We start from the raw sequence: 23,853 nt of genomic DNA on the forward strand, positions 1-23,853 counted from the left end.
CATTACCTTCTTCCCGTGTAATAAGCTGTGTGGGTTTTAATTTTCCTGCGGTTATCACATTTTGGGCTCTTGGCTGGTTTCAGCTGCTGTGTTTTCTGTGAATCTGTGAGAGAGGGAAAATGACACTTGTGAAATTGAACCTGATGGTATGTTGAGTTCCTGCGAAGTGAGCTGCGTTTATTATGAGCACGACTCTCCAGCCCTAAAAATTCCCGAAAAAGCTGTCAACGTGCAAGAGGTAAAGATAGAAGGAGATGTGTTGCCTGATGGGAAATTGACAGGGGTGATTTTTATTTATACACGGGAGAATGAAGGTGACAGGTTGGGGTCAGCGGTGACGTCGGGGGTGCACTTCGTTCACCGCCACCATGAGAGATTCCTGCTGCTGTGTGGTGCAGTGTTTTGTGCTAATCTGTAGTAACCGGAGGCTGCTGACACATTTCAGTGATGAAAATGAGCGATACCCTACATTCACTCTTTCTTTAAAGACGAACACATCCGTCTAACGCTTTCTGATTTTCACTGATTTGAGCTGTCAAAATTTAATGAGATAATTATGCTCCCCTGAAAAATCTGCCCTCCTGGTTCGTGTCAGATATTTCACTGGAGGATATTTCTGTGTCCTCAGCCAAGCCTCAGTGGATCCAGACCATGAAGGACACGGCCCTGGCCATAGAGGAGAGGCTGTACTGGGAGTGTCGAGCCAATGGCAAGCCCAAACCCTCCTACACGTGGCTGAAGAACGGCCAGCCGCTCCTCTCAGAGGTAAATTACTGCCTGTCTTCCGCCACCTACCAATGTTTCATTTTAAAGACTAAATCTTCAGCTTCGGGTTCATCCTTTCATTTTTAGCGAGCCTGGCGTCAGACACATTGCTGTTTTTTCCAAGTGCAATTCAGAGTGAGATGAGGAGAGAGTGTAAACATCTTGCCGAGGTGCGCCAGTGATGAGACATGGATGTAACTGTCTCTCATTCTGCTCCACCTTGGCAGATTACACAGTTTTAGAGAGTGGATCAGTGTAGTCCCCAGGAGATTGCTCCATTTCATCTGAATGAAGTCAGTGGTTGCTTTTCATTATTCATGGTGCATGTTTAAGCTCCTCCAGATTTATGGACAATGGGCTTAATCTACTGTGGAATACACTGTATATGGCAGCGCACCTTACTCAGGACCACCGCAAACACATGTAGTGGTGTGTATTTTAAACCTGGCTGACTGTAACTTGCTGCGGAGATTTATTTTCTCAGCAGCAGCGTAATAATGCTCAGAGCGAGACATACTTCTTTTAAATTAGAATGCAAATATAACCTGTCTGATTTTATTATTAAAAAAGACATTTTTAAATGTCATTCTTTAATTTGATTTTAATAATATGTTCTCTGTTGAAAGGTTCAGAACGTGATTAACATTCTTGCCATTAAAAGGATAGTATTGTGGTTTCGGTTTCAGATATACAATATATGGCTTATGGCAAGAATACAGTTATGTAGATGTATATACTTAAATTAAAATGATATTGAGAATGAATGTGAGACCTTAATCCTTTATGATGTTTTTATATCTATATCTGGATGGATTTACGGGATTATATACGGCTTCAAAAACCTAAAATATAAAGTTTTCAAAAATCTTTACATTTTACACCTCAAACAAAATCTATCATGCATCAGGAGCCTTAGTTTAGCCACTCAGACACAAACAGAAAACTATAAAGACTAGTTAACATGATGGTGAGAGCCAGCACGGCTGTATTTGGAAAACAAAAAATGCGTTTTGTGCTCTGACTGTTTCATTCGCTGCAACATAATCCTGATTTGATCTATGCCTATTGACAATGCCTCTAACCCAATCCAATGCTTATTGAGCTCTGCCAAAGCACGCTGAGTAAAGCAAAAGCTACCCTTAAGCAATAATTGCTTTCTTTCATCCTTTTCTTCACAGGACAGGGTCCATGTGGAGGATGGAGTCCTGTCGGTGTCAGCGCTGACACTATCTGATGCCGGCATGTACCAATGCGTGGCTGAGAATAAACACGGCGTCATATATTTTGCTGCTGAACTAATGGTTTTAGGTAGGATGGCATTTATCTCTCCCTTAAGTCCTCAAATCATTGTTGCCAAAGACTCTTAAAGGTCATCTTACTGTCATTCTTAAAGGTTGTCTGGATTAACAGATAATGGGGTCAGCGAGAATGGTTTTGTGGGGTCAAACGCATTTAAAAAATATTTTTCCCTTCATGATATCATGATTTACCTTGATGTTATGGTGAGGATGGGCTGATAGATAGAGGTAGAATTCCCAGTTGAACAATAAACATAGTCTTTTACAGTAAAACCAATTAAAAGTTATATTATTTAATCCATTTAATAGATAGAAAATGGAGTAGAAATTTTCACACCAGCGATTTGATTTTTATATCTATTTAATTCCCATTGCAGATGTTTAAAATGTCTGTCTCCATTACTTTACGATTTGATTCTCCCAGATCAAACTGAAGCTCGCCCTGTGAGATTTGCTGCAGTCTTGTACTAAAGTCAGTTTACTGTTTCCCATCAGCCTCTCCTCCAGACTTCACAGGGAACGTCCTCAGAGCTTTGCTCAAAGCCAAGGCAGGAACTACAGTGACTTTGGAGTGTAAACCCCAGGCCTATCCCATCGCCAGCATTTTATGGAAGAAAGGAAACCTGCCTGTCCACACCAATGACAGGTAATGACTGAACTAAAAAGCACCTGCAGGTGTCCTGGGAGTTGCAAAAAAACTGATGGCTGCTCAAAATACTGATGTTAGTGAACGCACATAAACAAATCAGCATTTTTTTTTTTTGTGGAGATGATATCAGAGCAGGTGCATTGTTTATCCCAACTGAGCTCTTTTCAGGCTTCATTTGGTCTAATAGATCAATATTCACCGCACACGCACACGTTGCTTAACTGCTAGATTTCCATGATCATGCAGGACGCTCACGTGAAGACAATTCCAGAATCAGAGTCTCGCTAATGAGAAAGTGATTCTTTGTTTTTAGACGCTGGATTGTGAACTGCTGTCTTTGTTTGTACACTCCTATAGGATCACACTTTCCCCAGACGGAACGCTGAGGCTCGCCAACGTGAGCAAGTCCGACGCAGGCAGCTACACGTGCTTCGCTAGGAATAGATTTGGCATGTCGAGTACAACAGGAAGGCTCCTTGTTACCGGTAAGCTCCACTATTAAACAGCAGAATGTTTGTTTGTCCCACTTAGTAAGCTGAATTTATCGCTCAGTATGGAATAACACCAGAGAGAGCTGCTGTGCCGCGAGGACTTGAGTCAATAACTGGGGGCTAGAAAACATAAACAGAGTTTATGTTTCACTCTGATAAGTGTGTCAAAAATGGAGTTTTTGGATAATTAAGTAACAACATTAAATGCTTTCAGATGACATTTCTAATGTCATTTTTGTTGATTTATTTATTTGAGGGTGTGTCTTGTGTGACCAAAGCTCCCCTGCCGTGTGAAACAACAAACTCTTGTCTTTCAGGTTCGCTTTATATTGAGTTGTTTTGTCCGGCTGCATTTTGCAGCAGCTGCAATAATGCACTTGGAAAGTGTTTGAGAAAATACTCGATCATTGTTTTCCTCAAAGCAGTTGAAACAACCAATTTACTGCAACAAATGAAAGTGCTCTGAGTGGAAGCAATGAAAGCATTAGTGAGGAGGTGTTACAGATGCTGTTATTGTATCGAGCTGCGTGTTTTCTAGTGGAGTGATCGTTGAGTGTTCTCCGGGATTCTTATACTGTAGGTTTTATTAATGTGTTTAGTGCCATTGTTTCCCGCTATATCCGCTACACACCGTTTTTTATTTTCTTAAATTACTGGAGTATTTTTCGAGGTCGTGATGCAGTCGGCGACACAAAGCCCTGACCCAGACACAGTTTATTAACAGCTTAAGAACGCTTTTTACATGTCAATTTCTACTCCTTGACAGTCAATATAAGGTAAGAAGTGAGAGCACAAATCCTTCTTCTTTATTTGATTCCAGCAGATTCATTATCTTGCGTTTTGAAGCACAGCAGACTTAGTCAAATGATTGCTATAGTAGGCTTTGAAGCAGCGCCCCTCTTTTTTGTTCTGGATGCACGGAGGAGCCCATTACATGAAGTTTTATCTGATCCACAGTGTATTGTAATTGCTATCAGGATTTCATAAGATTATTCTAGCTGTGTCAGCCTGGAGTATTAGGCCATATTAGTGGTGGCAGGCTGTATGTTATCACATTATTCCACTAAGACTTTCATGAGACCTTCCTTTATACAGATAACACCAGCACTGCCTTTAACTTAGTGCATTACAGAACATGTTCTTGTGTTCCAGCAAGTGTCGTGTCACTTTTGTGCTTCTATTTCAGAAAAATCAGGAAAGGACTGCTGCTGCTCTCCGTGACTCTGGCAGCCGCTCTGTCAGAAATGACTCCTTCTCACACTTTGTTTTTTTTTTGTTTTTTTTTCAGATCCAACCAGAATCATCCAGGGGCCAGTGGACATGGAGATCATTGTGGGCGAGAGCATCGTGTTACCGTGTCAGGTCACCAGCGATCCCGTCCTTGACGTTTCTTTCTCCTGGGCCTTCAACGGACAGTTCATCGCCAAGGGAGACGGTCACTTTGAGCTAGTGGGTGGGGTGAGTGACCCGCCGTCATTCTTCTTCAGAACGTGCAAATGGGCAGCTGGCACTTCTTCCCATCTTGCTTCATTTCATCCCTGCCAATAGTTCAAAAGGACAGCTTGCGGTTCGACATCATGGTATTTCTTGGAGAGATTTACAGTGGCTAGTGCACCGGAGTTGGTGTGATACCGTCCTTTTCACGATTCTAAAAAGTCTCCTTGGAGGCATAATAAGCTGAGGGAATCTGTGGAGGGAAGTGCTATTAGATCATTCAGTCCCTCTAAGCCTCCAATTGTACTTTTCTGAATGGAAACATGGCGGCTGCTGTGTCAAAATACACCTCCTACATAAAAATCATCATGTAGGTAATGTGTTATTTGCTCTGCCATTGTGACAGGTTGTCATCTGTCTGAGTACACTTCTCCTACTCCAGCTCAGCCTTCTGTAATCTATTTTCTAATACTTGGGCTGGTCTTGAATTCTTTTCAAAATCCCACTTTGACATAGCCTGCTGCACTGCTCCTCGTAACAGAAAGGGGATACACATCATTAGAGGTGTCTTTTAAAGGAATGAAAGCATGGCAGAGCCCCAAATGACAAAACACTTTCAGAACACCCTCACACCCTTTGAGATTAACCATTCTTCCTGTGTGTGTTTGACTGACAATGTTCTTATCTGAAAAGAGACTCCTTCCCCAGAAATGCTAGAATGTCCCCAGTCCAAAGAGATTATCAACTTAACTTTGCTGCTTCAAGGAATTTAATTTCCATAATTAAACCGCGTTGGCTCTACTGCCGCGTTTCCCTGCCAATGCCAAGAGAACAATTTCACCACTAATTTTCCATTTGCTGCTTACGGGTGTCCTCTCAGATGAGAATCTAGAGGGCCTTTTTTTTTTTTTTTTTTTAACTTCTCCAATCAAGCAAAAACCGCAGTCTGAACTCAGTTGTAATAGCATATTTGTGTAGTTCCCTGCAACAGGTCTTGAAGGTCATGGTGGTGACCTCTGCAAAATTCAAGTAAAATCGCAGAGGCCTTGTTAGACACAAAGACTCCATTTGCTGAATACAGCTTTTGTGAATTCTAGCCTTGTTCCTTTTCATCTGAGCTCATCTCGAACAGCTGCTTGTGACACAAAGGTTTATTCTTATTCAGAATTTTTTTTTTTGAACTGTTTTGCTTTTACGGCTTTGACTGCAAGGGGGGGGGGGGGTCAAGCGATGTGTTTAAAATATCTTTTTAAAAACAGGCTTAATTTTCCTCTGCAAAGTCCCAGCTAATGTTTCTGGCACCACTATTTACTGCACCTTATGTATGCTTCACTACATTCTTTAATAAGCTGTCACAAGGTCTGTTATCTTTCATGCTACATAAAGCTTTCTTTTCTCCTCGGTAGAGAACAGCAGGAGATCTGATGATCAGGAACATTCAGCTTTACCATGCCGGCAAATATATCTGTGTGGTGGACACGGACGTGGAGAGCCTGTCAGCTGTGGCCGTATTGATTGTGAAAGGTAAGAAACCTCCTTTCTGCTCTGCAGGCACTAATTAAAACAGGGCTTACAGCCAGGGTTGTTGTTGAAGCTTCCTCTTTTAAAATAGGAGAATTTAAAAATGCAGACTTAACTATATAGTGGGTGATACATTTAACCAGAAAAACAACAGTGAATTAATTTTTGTCTGTAGTCTGGAAGGGTTACCAAATAAAGCTGTGTTAGAGATGTACTCGGAGACATAATATGGATATGCTTTACTAAAAGGAATGCTGACTTTCGGGACGTATAATGTTCACTTAGGCTTTTAAACTGAAATGGCTTTTGTTTCAGCCGGTGATTGCACTGCGACCGAAATGCCCGTATCCTCATGAAAATCTTTCTGGAAATCATCAGAATCCACAGTTTTTATCTCTTGCTTATTTCTAGTGGAAGTCGCTTGATTACATCAAATAGAGGAAGCTGGCTTGTCTTTTATATTGCATCAAGGGAGTGAAGAAGTTGATAAGGCTGTGGGAAATAATAGGAATATCGGCTTTGATTTTTTTTTTTTTCTCTCTCTCTTTTTCATGTCCAATTTTCAGTGTTGCTGCAATGAACTTGACAGTGGGATGTTTAGACGCCTGTCGCTGCTCACTCATGCAGTATGTATAGCTCCGGAGAGACGCAGTTGTAGAGAGCTACGTCGTGCAGAACAAAATAGAACAACTTTTGCTATATGTTTGAGGGAGTGGCAGCTTCGTCTTTGTGTGCAGAGTGAGAGGAGGGATGTTTCTGGCTTTGATCAATACACCAAATAACCCAGCAAATTGACACTACGCAAATATGTTAAATGTCAGACGAGGTGAGGGATGATTTCTGTGTCAGGATTTGAAAAGGTTGGATCCATATCTTTGTCTTGTAAGGATACCCACCAGTGATTCAGCTTGGCATGTTGAAGATCTCCTAGGCAAATGGCATTAATGGTAAGTGCTCCTTTCCAAATGGCTGAGGACTAAGTGGAAATAAGCCTGTTTCTCAAGTAGCAGCAATATCAAGGCCCTGGAAATGGATTGCCCTAGTATTGACTGGAGAGAAACTTGTCTGTGACTCAGATTGTGCATTATTTACACTCCCTGCTCACGGCAGCTGTCATGGATGTCTCATTGCTTGGATCGAATGGCTTCAAATGTTGGCCGGCAAAGCATGAAGCTGAACAGAAACCCAGTCATGGAGGGGAAAGTAATCCTTTGCTTGATCGCTACTGCAGAGCTCTAAACAACGGACAGTGGTCACATGTCGATTAGTATATTGTTTTCCGTTCTAGCAGTCGGCATTCCTTTACCTTTATACCCGTGAGTCATAAAGGGCACAGGTTAACACTTTGAAACAATGTGCAGCACTATACCAAGCACCCAACATACAAGCTCTCTTCTCACCAACCTTCAGTATCTACCCTTGTAAAGTTACGGTTTTATTTTTCCAGGTTGTGCCCAGGAAATACTTAGTTCCTTTGATTAAGAAAAAGTCTTAAAACAATGTAAGGAGAAACGTTATTGTATATGTCATTATTAGGATTGTGAAATCATTCATGGATCAGAAAAGAATGTTAAAACAAACAAACTTCTGCTACACAAATTTAGATTTTTTTTTAAATTTTCTTTCCTTTTGTAAAAGAATATTGGATAATTTTACCTTTTATAATTTAATTTTAACGATGTATTTTATTAGATATGTCTTCATATTTGTAACATCAAGTCTTTATTTGTGAAGTAACTGTCAGATGAATGTATTTTCCTCTTAACTGTAGTGAAATAGAAGTAACAATTGGATAAATTGGAAATATTTAAGTAAAGTACAAATTGTACTAAGACACAGTTACTCTTCACCACTGACAGTGGCACATCTTTTCAGAAAAAGTGTCTCCGTCCCCGGCTGGATAACTGACAGAACATGCTGTTTTCATCTGAACTACTTCCTACCAGCTGTCCCGTCTTGTGTGGATTATCCAAAGAAATGGTGACAGTGAATCTGGAAAGAGATGTTACTGTTGAATTATTTTAAAATGTCATTTTTCAAAGCTGGTAGAACCACCGACAAAATTTCCATCCACCCACGTTTTGTGTTTCTTTTTTTTGAGGTGGAGAAATCTCTGACATTGATTGGCTATAAAACCTGGACAAATGAAACAAAAACTGTCTGTATGACTGTAAACTGCTACATGCTGCGAGAGGCAGGTGAGGAAACATTTAAACAGAATCCAATGGCTGCATTCACTTGTGCTCAAAAACATTGCAATTTTAATGTTATGGCAACAGTGTAAATAATGCAGGACTCATTTAACTGTGAAAGTGCTTACGTCAGCGTGATGCTTTCAGCTGCAGCTGAGTGTGATTGCAGGAGATTTAAGATCGCAGCAACAGCAACTATTAGTGTTATTGGTCATAGACACATTATTGCAATCATGTAATATTAACTACTGATAGTAGCTCAGTAATTCTGCTGGGTGCTATTTCAAATGTTTCCAGTTAAGCGCCGCTCTTCTGCAGCACTGAAGGTCAATGATAATCGCTCCTGACACAAAGACTCTTGAGTGATCAATCTGGGTTCTTGTTTTTTTTTTTTACAACGGCAGTGGAAAATGTTTTGGATGCCACTCCATGATGTCTCACAAACACTCCGCTGCGTGGTGCCGGTTATAGAGAAGGTCACGTTATACGAATAACATGGGGGTTATTAGCATTCAAACCACTTGATGAGCACTCATGCTTGTTTGACAGTTGCATCATCGTCGTCAACCTGGAAGACGGTGGGTGGAGAAATGCACCTCACAACTGGCCAACACAACACTGTACAACCATGTGTTTCATTATCAACACTTATATAACATACTCTTGTTTAGATTCATGTCTGACGTGTGTGACTGCGTATTTGACAAATTTGGATAATATTCAGTTCGGATCAAAATAATAAGACTGTGTCTGTAAGTATACAGACATAGTGCGGCCAGATATTAATTTGCTCTGTGCCAGGTTCACAATAAAAGCTCAGACAGTCTGTCCATATTAATAACAGATTATTTGAACACCCTCAAGACACTCACAGAACCCTCTTGCCTCCCTCAGCCAATGAAATATAATTAAGAGGATAAGGAATTGATCCTTGATTGTGTGGTCCATTAATATGTATTAATGAGGCCAGTGTATTAAAGGTTTTTTCTTCTTTTTTTTTTTTATCAAGAGCCGCTAATGAGTTTTACAAAGATCAATATCTCTAAAGCCAGGGCTTTAAGGCCAAATGTATATGGGCAGCACATTCAAGACTTCTGTAAACAAAAAGCGTAGCTCAGCAGCTCCTTGTTCAGCATGTGTCTATTTACACATGTAGTGTAGCAGGTACGTACCGCATGAACCATAAATACAAAATCAGGTTTTTCTGTGTGTGTGTTTCCAGCGCATTGATTGTTTGTTGTTTATTAATAATTAGAATATTTTCCTTCAGATTGGAAACCTCTTCAGAGCCGGTGCAGAGCTGGGGGTGTTATTATTCTGCGGTCTGTCTCACAGCTCTCTTGTGGTCTATTATTTCTGATGAGCTGACACGTTCATTAGAACAGGAAACAGTAGATGAGGCTAAAGTAAAACATCACACCGCCTAATTGGTGGGATAATGAAAATAAATGATAAAACTCTGGTTTTTCTTCAGGGCTATGAGATCCTTTTTCATATTTTACCTTTTAATTCGACTCCCTGCGTCTACTTACATCTGCTGTTTCGTCGATCACGTACCAGGAGGACCATGGAAGGGAAGGCTTACAAGTTGGATAAATCTTGAATTTACTTTTCATTCTGTGTGAAGGGCATTATTTCACCTCAAACTCAAAGCTTTCCAGAGATGTTCCTCTTGTGCTTTTGCACAAGAGGAACAATAAACAATAAAGGCTTTGAACTAAGCACAACAAGCTGCAGTAGTAATATGGTTTAGGTGGATGCGTTTATGCAGACGCATAGACTGTTCCAAGTTTTCATTCCAGTATGCATTAACATCAACACTGTGTAGTTTCGTCTGTGCCTCTGCATGTACCTCACAGTGTCTGTTTCCTGTGATTGAGCCAGGCCCCCCCAGCCCACCAGACTCCGTGACGGTGGAGGAGGTGACAGACAGTACGGCCCAGCTGACCTGGAGCCCCGGCAGAGACAACGGCAGCCCCATCACCAATTACCTCATCCAGACCAGAACTCCCTTCACTGTGGGCTGGCAGAGGGTTAACACAGGTAGGCAGCACTGGGAGATGAATTTTCATCTTATAGCACGTGTGATTAACCTGACGCGACAGATGGTTTGTTACGCAGAACCATCTGGGAAACTGTTTGGAAACTGTTTGGAAAAGGGCAAATACTTGGCAGGCGATTGGACGACCCATCTGTCTATCATTTGACGTAGAGAAGAGTGTTGACAAAGAAGTACAACACAACAACAAGCCGCAGTCTGAGGAGCTTTGAAAGATGGCTAGTAGATGATTCCTAATGCCTTCGTGAGGAAAATAGGTGCATAAAAGGCACCGACATACCAACAGCGGCTTCTCTGTAGCTGCCAGCACTTCCTCCCTCATATGATGCTGATTGGTCCGAACCGCTGTGGTTTGGCCACGAGTGAATAGCTTGGAGCCTGGATTCTTGCTTGTGAGAGATCCAGCTGCTTGGCAAGGTTAACAAGTGATGTTTTCAGATAATTCATGAATAGTAATTCTCTTCCCCTTCGGCAGGGAGGTCAGAGTGTAGGGATAGCTACAGACCAAAGTCTCTGGAGATGGAAGGGATTCAGGGTCTCACTCAAGAGAGCGAGGGGGTCAATGTTGCTGCTCTTACATGATCTCATTTAAACCACTTCAACAACCTTTAAACCTGGTTCAGTCAAAACCAAAACCCTCTGCTCAAGCCAAGTGTGATGACATCTTGAATACATGTGCGTGTACAATTTCCTGGGGCAAATGCATCTGCCAAATGAATGTAAGGTAATGAAGTGTTTTTTTTTTCTTTTTAAGTTTATTTGACAGGGGTACTGCGTCTGATTAAAGGAAAAACAGAAGTATAAATGAGCCTAAAAGCTCATTTTTTTTATCTGCCATCCCTAACCAAATGTTAAAAAGGCATCAGACAAAGAAAATGGCATATCTCAGGAAATTCATATACACAACGTTAAAAAAAGCACACAATAGTGCAGTACTTAACCACAAAATACATAATGCCACAATATAACACACAGTAGTTAGTTTCAATCCATATTTAACAAGAAAGAAAGAAAAAAACTAGTTAAATCTGCTATAACCAATATATATATATTAACAAAGGCTCACATAACTGTGTTTGATGAGGAAGAGGTCAGTTGTAATGATGAACCCAAAGATAATGATCACCCAATTCCTCAGTTCCCCTAAACTCTGCAGAGTTTTGTCATGTCTTTGAACTCATTGTTTTGGTTTTGCAGCCCACAACTTAACTGTTTCGGTTCAGTCTCACCGTCTCATCATTAGCATCATTTTCAGCAGCAGCAAGCAGCTGTTTTCAAGAGGCAGATAGCACACAGCTAACTCCCCTAGAGTTAGTATCAAAGAAGGCACTGCTATAGACAGCAATGCTCACTGCTAACCCTTTTGCCTTACCTCACCTCACCTCACCTCACCTCACCACACCTCACCTCACCTTACCTTACCTTACCTTACCTCATCTTACCTCATCTTACCTTACCTCACCTCACCTCACCTCACCTCACCTCACCTCACCTCACCACACCTCACCTCACCTCACCTCACCTTACCTTACCTTACCTTACCTCATCTTACCTCATCTTACCTTACCTCACCTCACCTCACCTCACCTCACCTCACCTCACCTCACCTTACCTTACCTTACCTTACCTCATCTTACCTCATCTTACCTTACCTCACCTCACCTCACCTCACCTCACCTCACCTTACCTTACCTTACCTTACCTTACCTCATCTTACCTCATCTTACCTTACCTTACCTTACCTTACCTTACCTTACCTCATCTTACCTCATCTTACCTCATCTTACCTTACCTTGCCTTACCTTACTCATCTTACCTTACCTCACCTCACCTCACCTCACCTCACCTCACCTCACCTCACCTCACCTCATCTTACCTTACCTTACCTTACCTTACCTTATCTTACCTCACCTCACCTCACCTCACCTCACCTCACCTCACCTTACCTTACCTTATCTTACCTTACCTTACCTTACCTTACCTTACCTTACCTCACCTTACCTTACCTTACCTTACCTCACCTTACCTTACCTTACCTTACCTTACCTTACCTTATCTTACCCCGCAGCGAGTAGCCATTCCAGCCAGTAGCATCCTCACACTTGCTTGTCACTCTAAGGGTTTATTTTAAGATTTTGATGCATAACACAAGTTAAGGAAGGCAAGTCCTTTTAGGCCGCATGAACCTGAGCATAGACTCAGTTCCCAGTCTAGATTCAAAACCAAAGCTCACCTCGTAATCATCATATCACCAGATTTATTTCTATAATGCCTTTTTATCTTTATTTTTTTAATTTGATATATTGTATAGATTTGGTTCTCTTGCTGTAGTGTCTTTTATGCTTATGTATATTTCTGTGTTTTTTTTGTTTGTGTGTTGTTGTTTGTTTGTTTTCTAGTCCCTGAGATAATAGATGGGAACACACTGACAGCCACTGTGGTGGACCTCAATGCCTGGGTGGAGTATGAGTTTCGGGTTTTGGCCAGGAACAGCGTTGGGGTTGGAGAACCCAGCCCTGTGTCCGTCAAGACCAGGACTGAGGACGCAGGTACAATAAATGCCATTCACTTATTTGACCGAAATCATTAAGTCTATCATTTGCGAAATGAAAAAAAGATTATACCACTACTTGTTTTTGTAAAGTGTTATAGTGTTTCTTATATGGAGGTGTGAACAAGGTCTGTGTTGTGTAGTTCCTGATGCGGCGCCAGGTGATGTGGGTGGAGGAGGCGGGAGCAGATCTGAACTGGTCATCACATGGGAGGTAAGTCATCAGTCTTATGTTCCAGCCTGTTATTCAAAGTGGCTGCAGTTAGTCTTTTTTTTTTCTTTTTTCTTTTTTCTTTTTTTTTTTTTATTCTTGAGTGAGGTGCTTAATATTTCTCGCTAAATCAAAGCACCCGCTCTGTTTGGCCTGTGGGTGTCATAAATTTTGGGTCAATTGAAGTCTGGCGCTGCAGTCGTTGTAATTTCTTAGTTAAAGAGTCTGCATGTAAGGCAGCAGCAATGTATACACAAGCAGAACATTGAAGCTGACAGTTATTGTCACTTGTAAGGCTTGGAAATGTGGTGAATTACTGTTGTTCAGGAAAATCCACAATGCTCAAATCAGGCAATGAAATGAGCCAGTCGGGTAGCTGAAAAATAATGTAGATATCGAAGAAGTCATTAGGTGGCCAAAGCTATCTCATTATTTGAGTTTTCTCATTTCATTAAATGCAGGAATAACTTTTCATTTTAAAAGCAGCACGGACGCTCTGTAATGAGCTTAGATTTCTTTTTAAAACGGCATTTTAATGCTCATTTCATTTCGTCAGGTGGGTCACAAAAGCAATTTGTGGGTCACGCACTTCTTTTGGCGTCATGAGAGCGAGCGGTGATTGTGTCAGCCCAGCGGTAGGGTGAATGTGAATGGTTTGTATATGTTTTAATATCACTATAGTTTTGTGTTTCACTCTCAGCCTGTCCCCGAAGAACTACAGAATGGTGAGAGCTTTGGTTACATCATTGCTTTCCGCGCCTTCGGAGAAGTTAGCTGGACTCACGTGGCCACCTCTGCCCCCGGTGCGTCACGCTATGTGTACCGCAACGACAGCATCGCGCCCTTCTCTCCATTCCATGTCAAGGTTGGCACTTACAACAGCAAAGGACAGGGCCCTTTCAGCCCCGTGGTCACCATCTACTCTGCAGAGATCGGTAAGACAATGAACATGAGTGGGATTTGTGCGAAGCTCCGAAGCTTTTATTTTTGTTTAAAAGGACAGAGATCATGAAAATGATTTTACTGCTTCCACTGTGCTGAAAGTGTGTGATAAATAAAGACACATGCAAGGAAATAAATAATAAATAAAATGAAATCTTTTTATAAGTGAAATAGCATAGAAAACTGGGTAGGGGGGGGTGTAGCACATTCATGTTGGGATATGGTGATTACCTCCAAATATCACCACTCTTTTGAATGGATATGCCAGAGTGAAACCCGGTTGGCATTTAGATCTATGGTAGCTCTCAACATGCTGAGAGGAGGTCAGTCTGTAGTGTAGTGTTGGTCTATTTACCAGCAGCACCTGTGTGTGATGATTCACCCAAGTAGAGATCAACAAGAATGCCGCACAGTTATAAATATAAAATTTGAAGAGATTTGTTCTGCTTGTCTCCGTGCTGTTGGAGGAAGGCAGCAGAGCTCAGTCTCCTGTTGTCTGTTTTCAGAGCCAAGTGGGATGCCAGCAGGGGTTTGGGCCAGAAGTGTCTCAGCCTCTGAGATTGAGGTGAATTGGCAGGCTCTCTCCTTCACCCCTGAAAGGGTTCTGGGCTACGAGGTACATTTTACTCTTTTAAATGGAAATAGAAATCACACACAACACAGTTCACATGCTTGTCATCACCCCTGTTGTACCTCGAAGCCATCACTTCCAAACTTTGCGTTGCCATGGAAATGGCTGTTTCAGCCAGGCGAATGTTGTAGCCAAAATTATACAGTTCTTTGTGGTGACGACAGAAAACATGTCAGAGGGTTTTTCAAGAGAACAAAAGAAAATTGCCTGTCCACATGCTGTCACTTAATGGGATATCATGATACTGAGTTTCATGATAGCCTGTGCTGCTGTACCTGTGCTATAATACCACACCAAAAACCGTCTACTGCTGATAACGCTGCAGCACTATGGGGGAACCGATCTTTAGTTCTGTCGTTGTTCTCTAAATAGAATAGGAATTAAACTATTACATTTTAAACCCAGAACCGCTGATTGCGTTCTCTCTCGCCTTCAAAAAGTGGGACAGCCTGATTGCTTCGTCTGCATGCTTCCCACTGAATAATCAGGGTGATCAAAGGGCTTTAATGTAAGACGTTGTTGTTATTCTTTTGCTCAGTAAAATCAAAGATGTTTCAATATTTCCATCTGGTAAAGTAAGCCTTTGTGCCATTTCATATCTGAGCTACCTCAGCAATGTCAACATCAGCAAACACTGAATAATAACCACAAAAAAGTAGATGGTGGAACTTAATCAGTAGTATTACTCTTTAAATGCATATTTTAATTAGTCAGATTTTCATCAAAGGAAAATAAATATTACATGCCATGATGCACAAAGTAGATTGATGTATTATAGTGCTGAAGTGATTACACAATAAGTCCATTAGTTTAGCAACATATAAAATCTTGGTTGTTAATTTTGATAATTGATAAATTGTTTCAGTCATCAAGCAAAAAGGGTAAACCGCTCCGAGCTCCTCATATGTGAGCATTTTGTATTATGTATTATTGCAAGACCTTTTGTATTATTTTAATGATTAATTGATTAATCAAAAAGCAGATAAGTCAGTAGGGTAAATAATGCTTGACTTCCGCCCAGTTGTGCCTCTCTTGCGGTCGTACCTGAGTAATAGTGGAATATTCACAGGAGTTGTAAAAGTACATTCAGTCTTTGTAATGTCAGATTCACTATCGCGCTGGAAAGTTAAAGGAGAGACTGTGATCTCTCTTCAGACGATCCACCCAGAGGCGATGATTTCACAACACCACGTTTCTCTCAAGGCATCAAAAACAACCACAAATACTGCATGCGATAAAATACATGTTGTCAACATACACGTTTTGCTCCAATCCAAAGCCTCATGACAGTTAAATCCACAGTGACATGCTCTCTCTCTCGCTCTCTCTCTCTCTCTCTCTCTCCCGCTCTCAAACAGGTGGTTTACTGGGAAGACGACACTAAACCAGAGACCATGGGGAAGGTTAGGGTGCCTTGGAACCAAACCTCGGTCACGGTGAGCGGCCTGGCGGGAAACACGCAGTATTTCCTAACAGTCAGCGCCTTCAACACAGCGGGCACCGGCCCCTTCCTCCCTGCAATCAATGTTACCACAAAAAAGCCACGTAAGTAGCAGCATCAAGACGCCCCGCTGCTCAGGGGTCTGATTTTATATCCACACTGATTATAATTCAGAGGTGGAAACTCTGAATGATCTGAATCAAGTCCTTCCTGTGTTGAGGCGTGTTTGCCTCCTCACATCACAGACGTCAGATGGACAGTAGAGACAATATTTATTTCTAATCTCTTATTTCTGCCATAAGAGAAAATATGATGATTCCAGTATAATGATGTGACAGTAATATGTTTCTGTGCTGACATATAGAAATGAATTATTTTTATATCATGCAGCACCAGCCCAACCTCCGCTCAATGTTGAATGGACCCTAATTGGCTCTCAACTGTCTCTTTACTGGGAGCCTGTGGTGGCAATGGAATCAGAGTCTGAAGTTACAGGCTACCAAGTGAGTTTTTCTCTCTGCGTGTGCTTCAGAGTCGCATGATTATTCCTGTTATGTATCAGACTGAGTGAAAGCATGGACCTTAACTGTGTGGTGACTCACTCTAAGCTGTCAGGCTCTAGGGATACATATTAACAATGTGTCGACCATCTTGCCCACCCCCCCACCCCACTCCCATTTTAGCTGTCATACAGGAGACAGAGACACAAAGACGTAAACATACTCACAACAGCCAATTCAACAGCGGAGCTGACCCTCCCCGACGACGACGACGACTACATCATCCACATTCAGACGCTGAGTGAAGGAGGGCTGGGCCCGGCCTCGGATCCCATACGAATCCACCAATTAAGTAAGCTTGTTGTTGAGGGTTCATCAAGTTCAGGCCCTTACAATAAATAAGAATAATATAAATAATAGAATAATAATAAGAAATAGAAAGTTGAAGTAATATTTTCTCTTAAGTTTGGCTGGCTCATCTGGAAAATAAAAGACACAATGACTGCATGTTTCCTGTCTTCAGCTGTCGCAGTGAAATGTGTGGGTGCCGCCATATTCCAGAGGACCGGAGACGAATTGCAAAATTTAAGATAAAGATTCAGCCGGGCCTCAATCTTTCAGGGCATCTATTTCTTTATTATTTGCCCACTCTTGTGAATGAAGTCACTTAACACTTTCTAAACCTGACAGGGACATTTTGTCCTCTGTTGACTCACCGTTACTTGTGTCCCCAGCCACCCCTGTTGGGTTCTTCCAGCCTTACGTTTTGCTGAAATATGCAGCACAATCCATCTCTGTCGCAGAGGTTGACTTCCTCTTTTACTAGATGCTATTACTGTCCTGTGGGAAACCAGCGGGGTGGGGGGGGGGGGGGGGGGTCTTCTTCTGCTCTAAATGCTAATTTGCATTGTTGATATTCTGTGTTGAATCCCTGAAAACAGCAGTTGAGAGAGATAGATTTCCATGCTGGCTTTTCTTTTAAATTTCATTTGAAAAATAGGCTCCTTTTTTCTCCCAGAGATTCTTTGGATATTGCAAACAAAAATATGTGGGCAAAGCACATTAGCAGGCAAAAGAGAGTGCTTTGTTTACAGACACTAGTTGCTGGGAAACATCAGAAGTGGTTAGGAGGTTTCTTATGCATCAGTAATATATATTTTTATGCAGGAAATGGTTTAATATGGATTTTATGTCATTACAGGAAAGCAGTCAGAGATCTCTAAAGAGCTAATTGACTCACTTAAATCATACATGAGAAACTAATGATCAGAGCAAACTGCATTAGGTTTCTGGTCCCCTTACATCCAGCTCCCTTAATACATTTTTTACTTACAATCACAGAGACAAGCCAGGGCTTAAATGAGTTTTTAAGTACCCCTGTGAAACATAAGTTTTATGTTTTGGAAAGCCAAGTATCTCATTTTCAGCAAATCTGTTTTCACTTGTATCCACAGGTAACAGGGTGCTGAAAGTTTAAGATAAGAGTATTTCAGATGGATGTCCCAAAGTGTTGGTGCTGCTGCCTCCAGCAGGTTTCAACATCAGTTTATCATGTTTTTTTTTGTTGTTTGGTTTTTTTGTGTGTTTTGCTTGTGTGTGTGTGTGTGTGTGTGTGTGTGTGTGTGTGTGTGTGTGTGTGTGTGTTCCAGGTATGAGTGCCCGCGGCTCGAGAGCCTGGAGTGTGGACATCTCCCCCCTCTCCCTGCTCCTCGCCATTGCAGTATCAACATTGAGGTCAACGTCGTGACACAGTGACAGACTCAACGTTCAGTATTGGTATTTTTTTTATTTTTTTTTTAATTCGTGAAAATTGCCAACTTTTTTTTCGCTCTCTTTTTTTGGAGGTGACACCGTACAATTCTGCAGTGTTAGTTTGCAGGTAGGAAACAGCACAAGAATGGAGCGTGCTGTCAGATACTTGCTTAACAGTAAATGCTTGAGCTTTTTTCTTTTTTTCTTTTTTTTTCTTTTTTTTTTCTTTTTTTTTTTTTACATGGGTCTGTTTTGACATTTTTGCTGGTTGGGAACAATGCTCCATTTCAAGTCTTTTTTTTTTTTTGGACTAGAATGATACAGATGCCTTACTTCCATTCATGTGCCAAAGTAGTTTCAGCCTTCTTGTTGTTATTGCAAAGATAGCTACATGCTTTCCTCAACATTTTACTCCTCACAGTTTCTTATTATTGCAGCTCTCAGTGTACCGTGCAGAGGGCCGTGATAAGAAGTTGTATTTTGTATTTTTGAATATTTTCAGTTTAACTCTCTACATCTGAATTGGCGAGCAGGAACATGTTCATTCGCCCGTGCCCGTGCCTTTGGAGATTCTTGTAACGGCGCCACTTATTGACTCTAGCCAATGATACTTAGTGTTTCAGGACATACTGCAGCCATCCTCATCTTTACGTGCTCCATTAAAAGTTGGTTGTGCCCCAGATGAAACTCATAAAATAGCCCACAGTGCCAGTGTTAGCCATTTACCTTCTATCATTTGATTGTGGAAAGCTGAATGTACCACGAGGGTTCCTGAAGGTTTTAAAGCCTCAGAGCAGTTATTGTGATAGCCCGCTGATTGATGGATTGGACTTTACTCTGCATTTACAAAGATTACATTTGCCTGTATACAGCAGTAGTGGGAGCGGTATACAGCAGCAAGTGCATTTCCTTCAACGCTAGTGCTGAAACAATCAACAGAAAAAATAATCAGCAGCAATCATTTAAGTCATTTATCAAAGAAAGATTGCCAAACATTCACTGGTTCCAGCTTCTCAAATATGTGCATTTGCTTCTTTTCTCTGTTTTAAACATAGGGTATTAAAACCCAGCAAGGTGCACGTTCCATTACAATCTATTTGCCCCCACAGGATCCGACTTGGAGGGTATTATCCCGCTTTATACCATAGCCACTTTCCAAAAAACTGCTATATGTCATCAAAATAAAAATATCAGTCATTCAATTACTTACATAACATCTGAGTTTTCTGCTGTTACAGTGATATCATGAAATACAGAGTAATACCTGTATCTTAAAACTGCTGCTGCAGCTAAGCAGCACACAGCTGATAGCAGGCAGAGGGCACTTTTCACAAAGCTGGGCTAAAGTGTTTGAGCCTGGTTCCACACATTCTCTGGCATGAAGTGAAACAAAATCCTAATTCATATTACATCATGTAATATCAGGCTATAGTCGAGTTCAAATCTTTACTAACTCTGAAATCACATTTAGAGTTAGATGAGAAGATCAATAACACTCTCACATCTGCCCGATAACTATGGCGGTAAAGCCAGGAGTCGATTAGCTTAGCATAGCATAAAGACTGGAGGCAGCTAGCCTGGCTTTGTCCAATGTTCACAAATACGCCTACCAGCACCTACGAAGCTCTACTAATTAACACGCTGTTTCTTCGTTTGTTGAATCAGTTAGGGGCCAGCATACTTCATCAGAACTGCTTGTGGGATTGTCGGCTCCACAGTTAATGCAGAGACATGAGAGTGGTATTGATTTCCTCGCCCGACTCCCAGCAGGAAAGCGAATAAGGACATTTCCCAAAATGTTGAACCATTTCTTTAAAGAGTAATTTCAGTGAATGCACCCAAATCACAAAATAGCACAGTGAAAATACGAGAACGGGGAATAGCAGGTTCAGTTTTTGAATGTGTGAGTCCATTCTTGACGTCTGGAAAAATTAACCTCAACTCAAGATCCACTTACTAGTTTTATCCAGAGCTTTCAACCATACACTATAAAAGCAAATTAGGTGTTTGCTCAGTTGTCAGGGATTATCATGAGACCCAAGTTCCTTACTTCAGTCACCTGACTGTGGTTATGTCAGCTGGACCAACTCTATGAGCAAACTCAACATTTGCTGATGAAGACTGTGAGATGTGGTTGAAAGCACAGCTTCAAATGGACTTTGAGTTAAGATTATTTTGTCAAACCAGCCAAACATTAGTGCATTCATTTATAATACCAAACAATTAGGTGCCAAAAGTGTCTGGTAATGGTTATCAAGCGTAAAGAGACACCTGCCCAGCCAATCAGAATCCAGAATCCTCAGTGGTCATGGTATATAGTCAGTCTTTTAGTTTTAGACTTGCTATAGCCATTGGTTGTATATAAAGATGGACAACACGTCTCCACTTCCTCCCACTTTACAAAAATGAAGCCAAAATACCCCAGACACTGGCGCCGCCATCTTGCACTGGTGATGTCATTTGGAGCCAGAGTCTGCGCAGTAGTGATCAGGATCCCACCCACCAACTCAATCGAGGGTCAATCACACCGTCAATCATTACATCACACCCCTTTTTATAGCGTCAAATAACTAATTCAAACCAAACTGAGGAGAGAAATGACCACTTGAACATAGAAATACCTAAAATGATAAAAAAACAAAACAAAACAAGCAATTTGAAAACGTCACCTTGGCCACTGGGAAGTAGTGATGCACATTTCTCACTCTTTTGAGACATTTTAGAGACTGAACTATAAATAGGAAATACAACTGTCTGATCCATCAATAATGAAAATAATCATTAGTGGCAGCCTTAGACTGCATCCATCTGGGCAGTGCACAGCTAGTGCCAGTCAACGTGTATCATCAGTCATTACAGTCAAGACAAGAGGTTTAAAGTGCTGCCGATTGTGCCAGTCTGATAATTGAAATCTAGCCACCAGCTTAGGCGTTACTTGGCAAAATGTATGGTCAGCTGTGTTTTAATAGTTTGTGATTCTGTTCTTTGTTGTCAGTTGTATTGGGCTTTTTTTTATGTGGTATATGTTGTCATTGTTCATTTATGTATTTAAGCGTAACCTCACTGCTCAGGTATTCAGACCTGCTTCACCCTATCTTTCAATCGCTGTAAAATGGCTGGAGCAGATAGATCAGAAATCTGTCAGCACAGAAAACAAAGCTCTATTTAACAGTGTGACTTGACAAATGGAAAGCCTGACATGTGCCATGATTTAGCAGACATTAAACCATCTTAATAAATTAAAGCAGGCCTGAGGGGCTTCTATGGGAGAAGGCATAGGAGTAATGGTACTAATGACACCCACACAAGACTAATATATCAGGATTTAGGGAGGACTAAATCAGGACAATCCCATCAGGATGAAACGAGAAAGATTCAAGTGTGTGTGTGTGTGTGTGTGTGTGTGTGTGTGTGTTTTGTTTGTTTCTGAGCATGCATGTGCGTGGTTATTCCCTAACCCACGGTGTCATGGGGAAGTGTTTTCAAGAAGACCGTACAGCTAAAAAAAGAAAAAAAATGTTTTATGTGCTTAGCCGTAGTTCAGGGCTTTGAGCAACTGAAAGCTTTGCGGACATTCAAATAGAGTAATACGAGGTCAGTACGGGAGGTTGAAATGTCGGTTTTTCTATCAAATTGCAAAGGATTGCCGGTGCAAAAGAGCAAGTGGGAAAAAAGCTCCACAAAACCAAGGCCAGGTCAGGTGCACCTTGCGAGATAAAATTTGTATTACATGTGAAGACAAAAGGTTTTCTTCCCCGATGAGTGTTAATACCTTTCTGAAAGCAGTCTTTGAATCCTGTTATGTTGTTCTTGTGGCTTTACGTGTGGTTAATCTGTATCCATTCTTTCATCACAGAATGTCATTGTTAAGCTAACAGGTGTTTACACAGGAAATGCATCTTTCCAGCTGATTTATTGATTATATAAACTGAAAAAAGACAACATTACACAGTTTATGAACTTGTGTCTTGGGAAGCATTGCCAGCCTCTTTGTTTTGTAACGTATCAGTACTGTGGAGATGTTTTAACTTTGATTTTCTCTCTTTTTTAATGTTTGCTATGGTTCCTGATTGTTTAATTCATTTTTTCTTCCGACAATTCTGCACAAAGGTCAAGTGTTGATTTAAAATAACAATTAAGAGCCCCCAACTCGGAGACCAAATTGTGGTGTCACACTTCCAATTCTAATTCTCAGTCAAACCCAGAATTTGAAAAAAGAAAAGAAGAAAAAAAAAAGGAAAACAGGAGCTGCTTTCACACACAGCCTTTTGGTGCAGTGACACAAACGCTGCCTGTTACAAGGTAGTCAGCCAGTGCACAGTTTGTCTTTTTATACCAATGCAACTTTACAATTTTCTTGCTACTTTCAGGATTAGAAAAGACAGAATTGATCATAAAATAAAAAATAAAAAAAAGAGTTACCTATAATTTGTAATTCCATAAGGATTATTGATAAAATACAATTACAGCTCTGGGTGACAACGCTTGGCCTTTCTGTTATGACTCCTCAGTATTTTGATGTCCAGGTGATCTCCGTGAGATCGTGGCATAAACGTTTTCACATTGAAAAGACATCAGCTGATCTTGATATGCTGAAGCTGTGCATGTATGATATCGTTTGGTGCATTTGTGTTTTCTAAAATGAGGGAGTTAATAAAAACAATTCACTGAGGATTTTGTCTTGGATTCATTTTTTTTAATTATGTGTGTCATTTTCAGCATCAGCAGTTTTAGTGTCTTCTACTGCAGGAGGAATTTGAGTGGTGCCTTGGGGCACCATCAAAGCTATAAAATGCATAATATTTCTGAAAAAGCATAAAAATGAGCATAAATGGCAACGGTAATGTCCTCTTCAGTGGATAAAGAACACATTTGCAAAGGCTTTTGCTGCATATTCTAATTGTTTTATAATAAGGACTATCATCACAGAGAATCAAATGTTTTGAATACTAACATCATGTGAAATACCTTAAAGAACACATAGTCTAAAACTAACATCAAGCAATTGGCTTTGAGCTGCAGCTTTTGCAAAGAATACTGATTCGTTTCCTCCGATTATTAGAGCATGTATCTGCTGAACTTCAGATACTTTCCACTAAAACAAAGGAATGACATGGAAAGCTACTGTGAAATATTGATTGAGCCAGTGTTGCAGAGATGCTTTTAAGATAATAAGAGGGAGAGGACCCTGTGAAGGGATCAATAGGAAGGGGAAGTGAAGAAAAGAGAGGTTTCTCCCTACACACCACAGATCATCCATAATGAGCTGGTGTGTCAATACTTCGGCAATGCCTCTTCACATGCTATTGACCACTGGATCACAACAGTAGCCCACTCTAACTTCTTTTACACCGGACACCAAAGGAAGTATCTTCATGTATGATTAGTATACCCACAGTATCACCTCAATTGCTGA

General features: G+C 41.0%; 1 protein-coding gene across 1 annotated transcript in view; it reads left to right on the forward strand.

Annotated features, from left to right (window-relative positions):
* cntn3a.2 (contactin 3a, tandem duplicate 2) overlaps positions 1 to 23,109 on the forward strand; it is a 31,420-nt gene extending 8,311 nt beyond the window's left edge. Inside the window, exons 8-22 of the mRNA XM_023427427.2 lie at positions 629 to 765; positions 1,944 to 2,073; positions 2,559 to 2,709; positions 3,070 to 3,197; positions 4,492 to 4,661; positions 6,044 to 6,161; positions 10,235 to 10,393; positions 12,809 to 12,958; positions 13,104 to 13,174; positions 13,872 to 14,106; positions 14,620 to 14,729; positions 16,103 to 16,289; positions 16,576 to 16,688; positions 16,869 to 17,037; positions 18,335 to 23,109. Of these exons, the coding sequence (XP_023283195.1) occupies positions 629 to 765; positions 1,944 to 2,073; positions 2,559 to 2,709; positions 3,070 to 3,197; positions 4,492 to 4,661; positions 6,044 to 6,161; positions 10,235 to 10,393; positions 12,809 to 12,958; positions 13,104 to 13,174; positions 13,872 to 14,106; positions 14,620 to 14,729; positions 16,103 to 16,289; positions 16,576 to 16,688; positions 16,869 to 17,037; positions 18,335 to 18,432 (2,126 nt within the window). The 3' untranslated portion in view covers positions 18,433 to 23,109. The remainder of the gene's footprint in view (positions 1 to 628; positions 766 to 1,943; positions 2,074 to 2,558; positions 2,710 to 3,069; positions 3,198 to 4,491; positions 4,662 to 6,043; positions 6,162 to 10,234; positions 10,394 to 12,808; positions 12,959 to 13,103; positions 13,175 to 13,871; positions 14,107 to 14,619; positions 14,730 to 16,102; positions 16,290 to 16,575; positions 16,689 to 16,868; positions 17,038 to 18,334) is intronic.
* Positions 23,110 to 23,853: the final 744 nt, after the last annotated feature.

Source organism: Seriola lalandi, unplaced genomic scaffold (assembly GCF_002814215.2).
Source record: "Seriola lalandi dorsalis isolate HSWRI2012SDOR001 ecotype SW California unplaced genomic scaffold, Sedor1 jcf7180002054861, whole genome shotgun sequence".
NCBI lineage: Eukaryota > Metazoa > Chordata > Actinopteri > Carangiformes > Carangidae > Seriola > Seriola lalandi.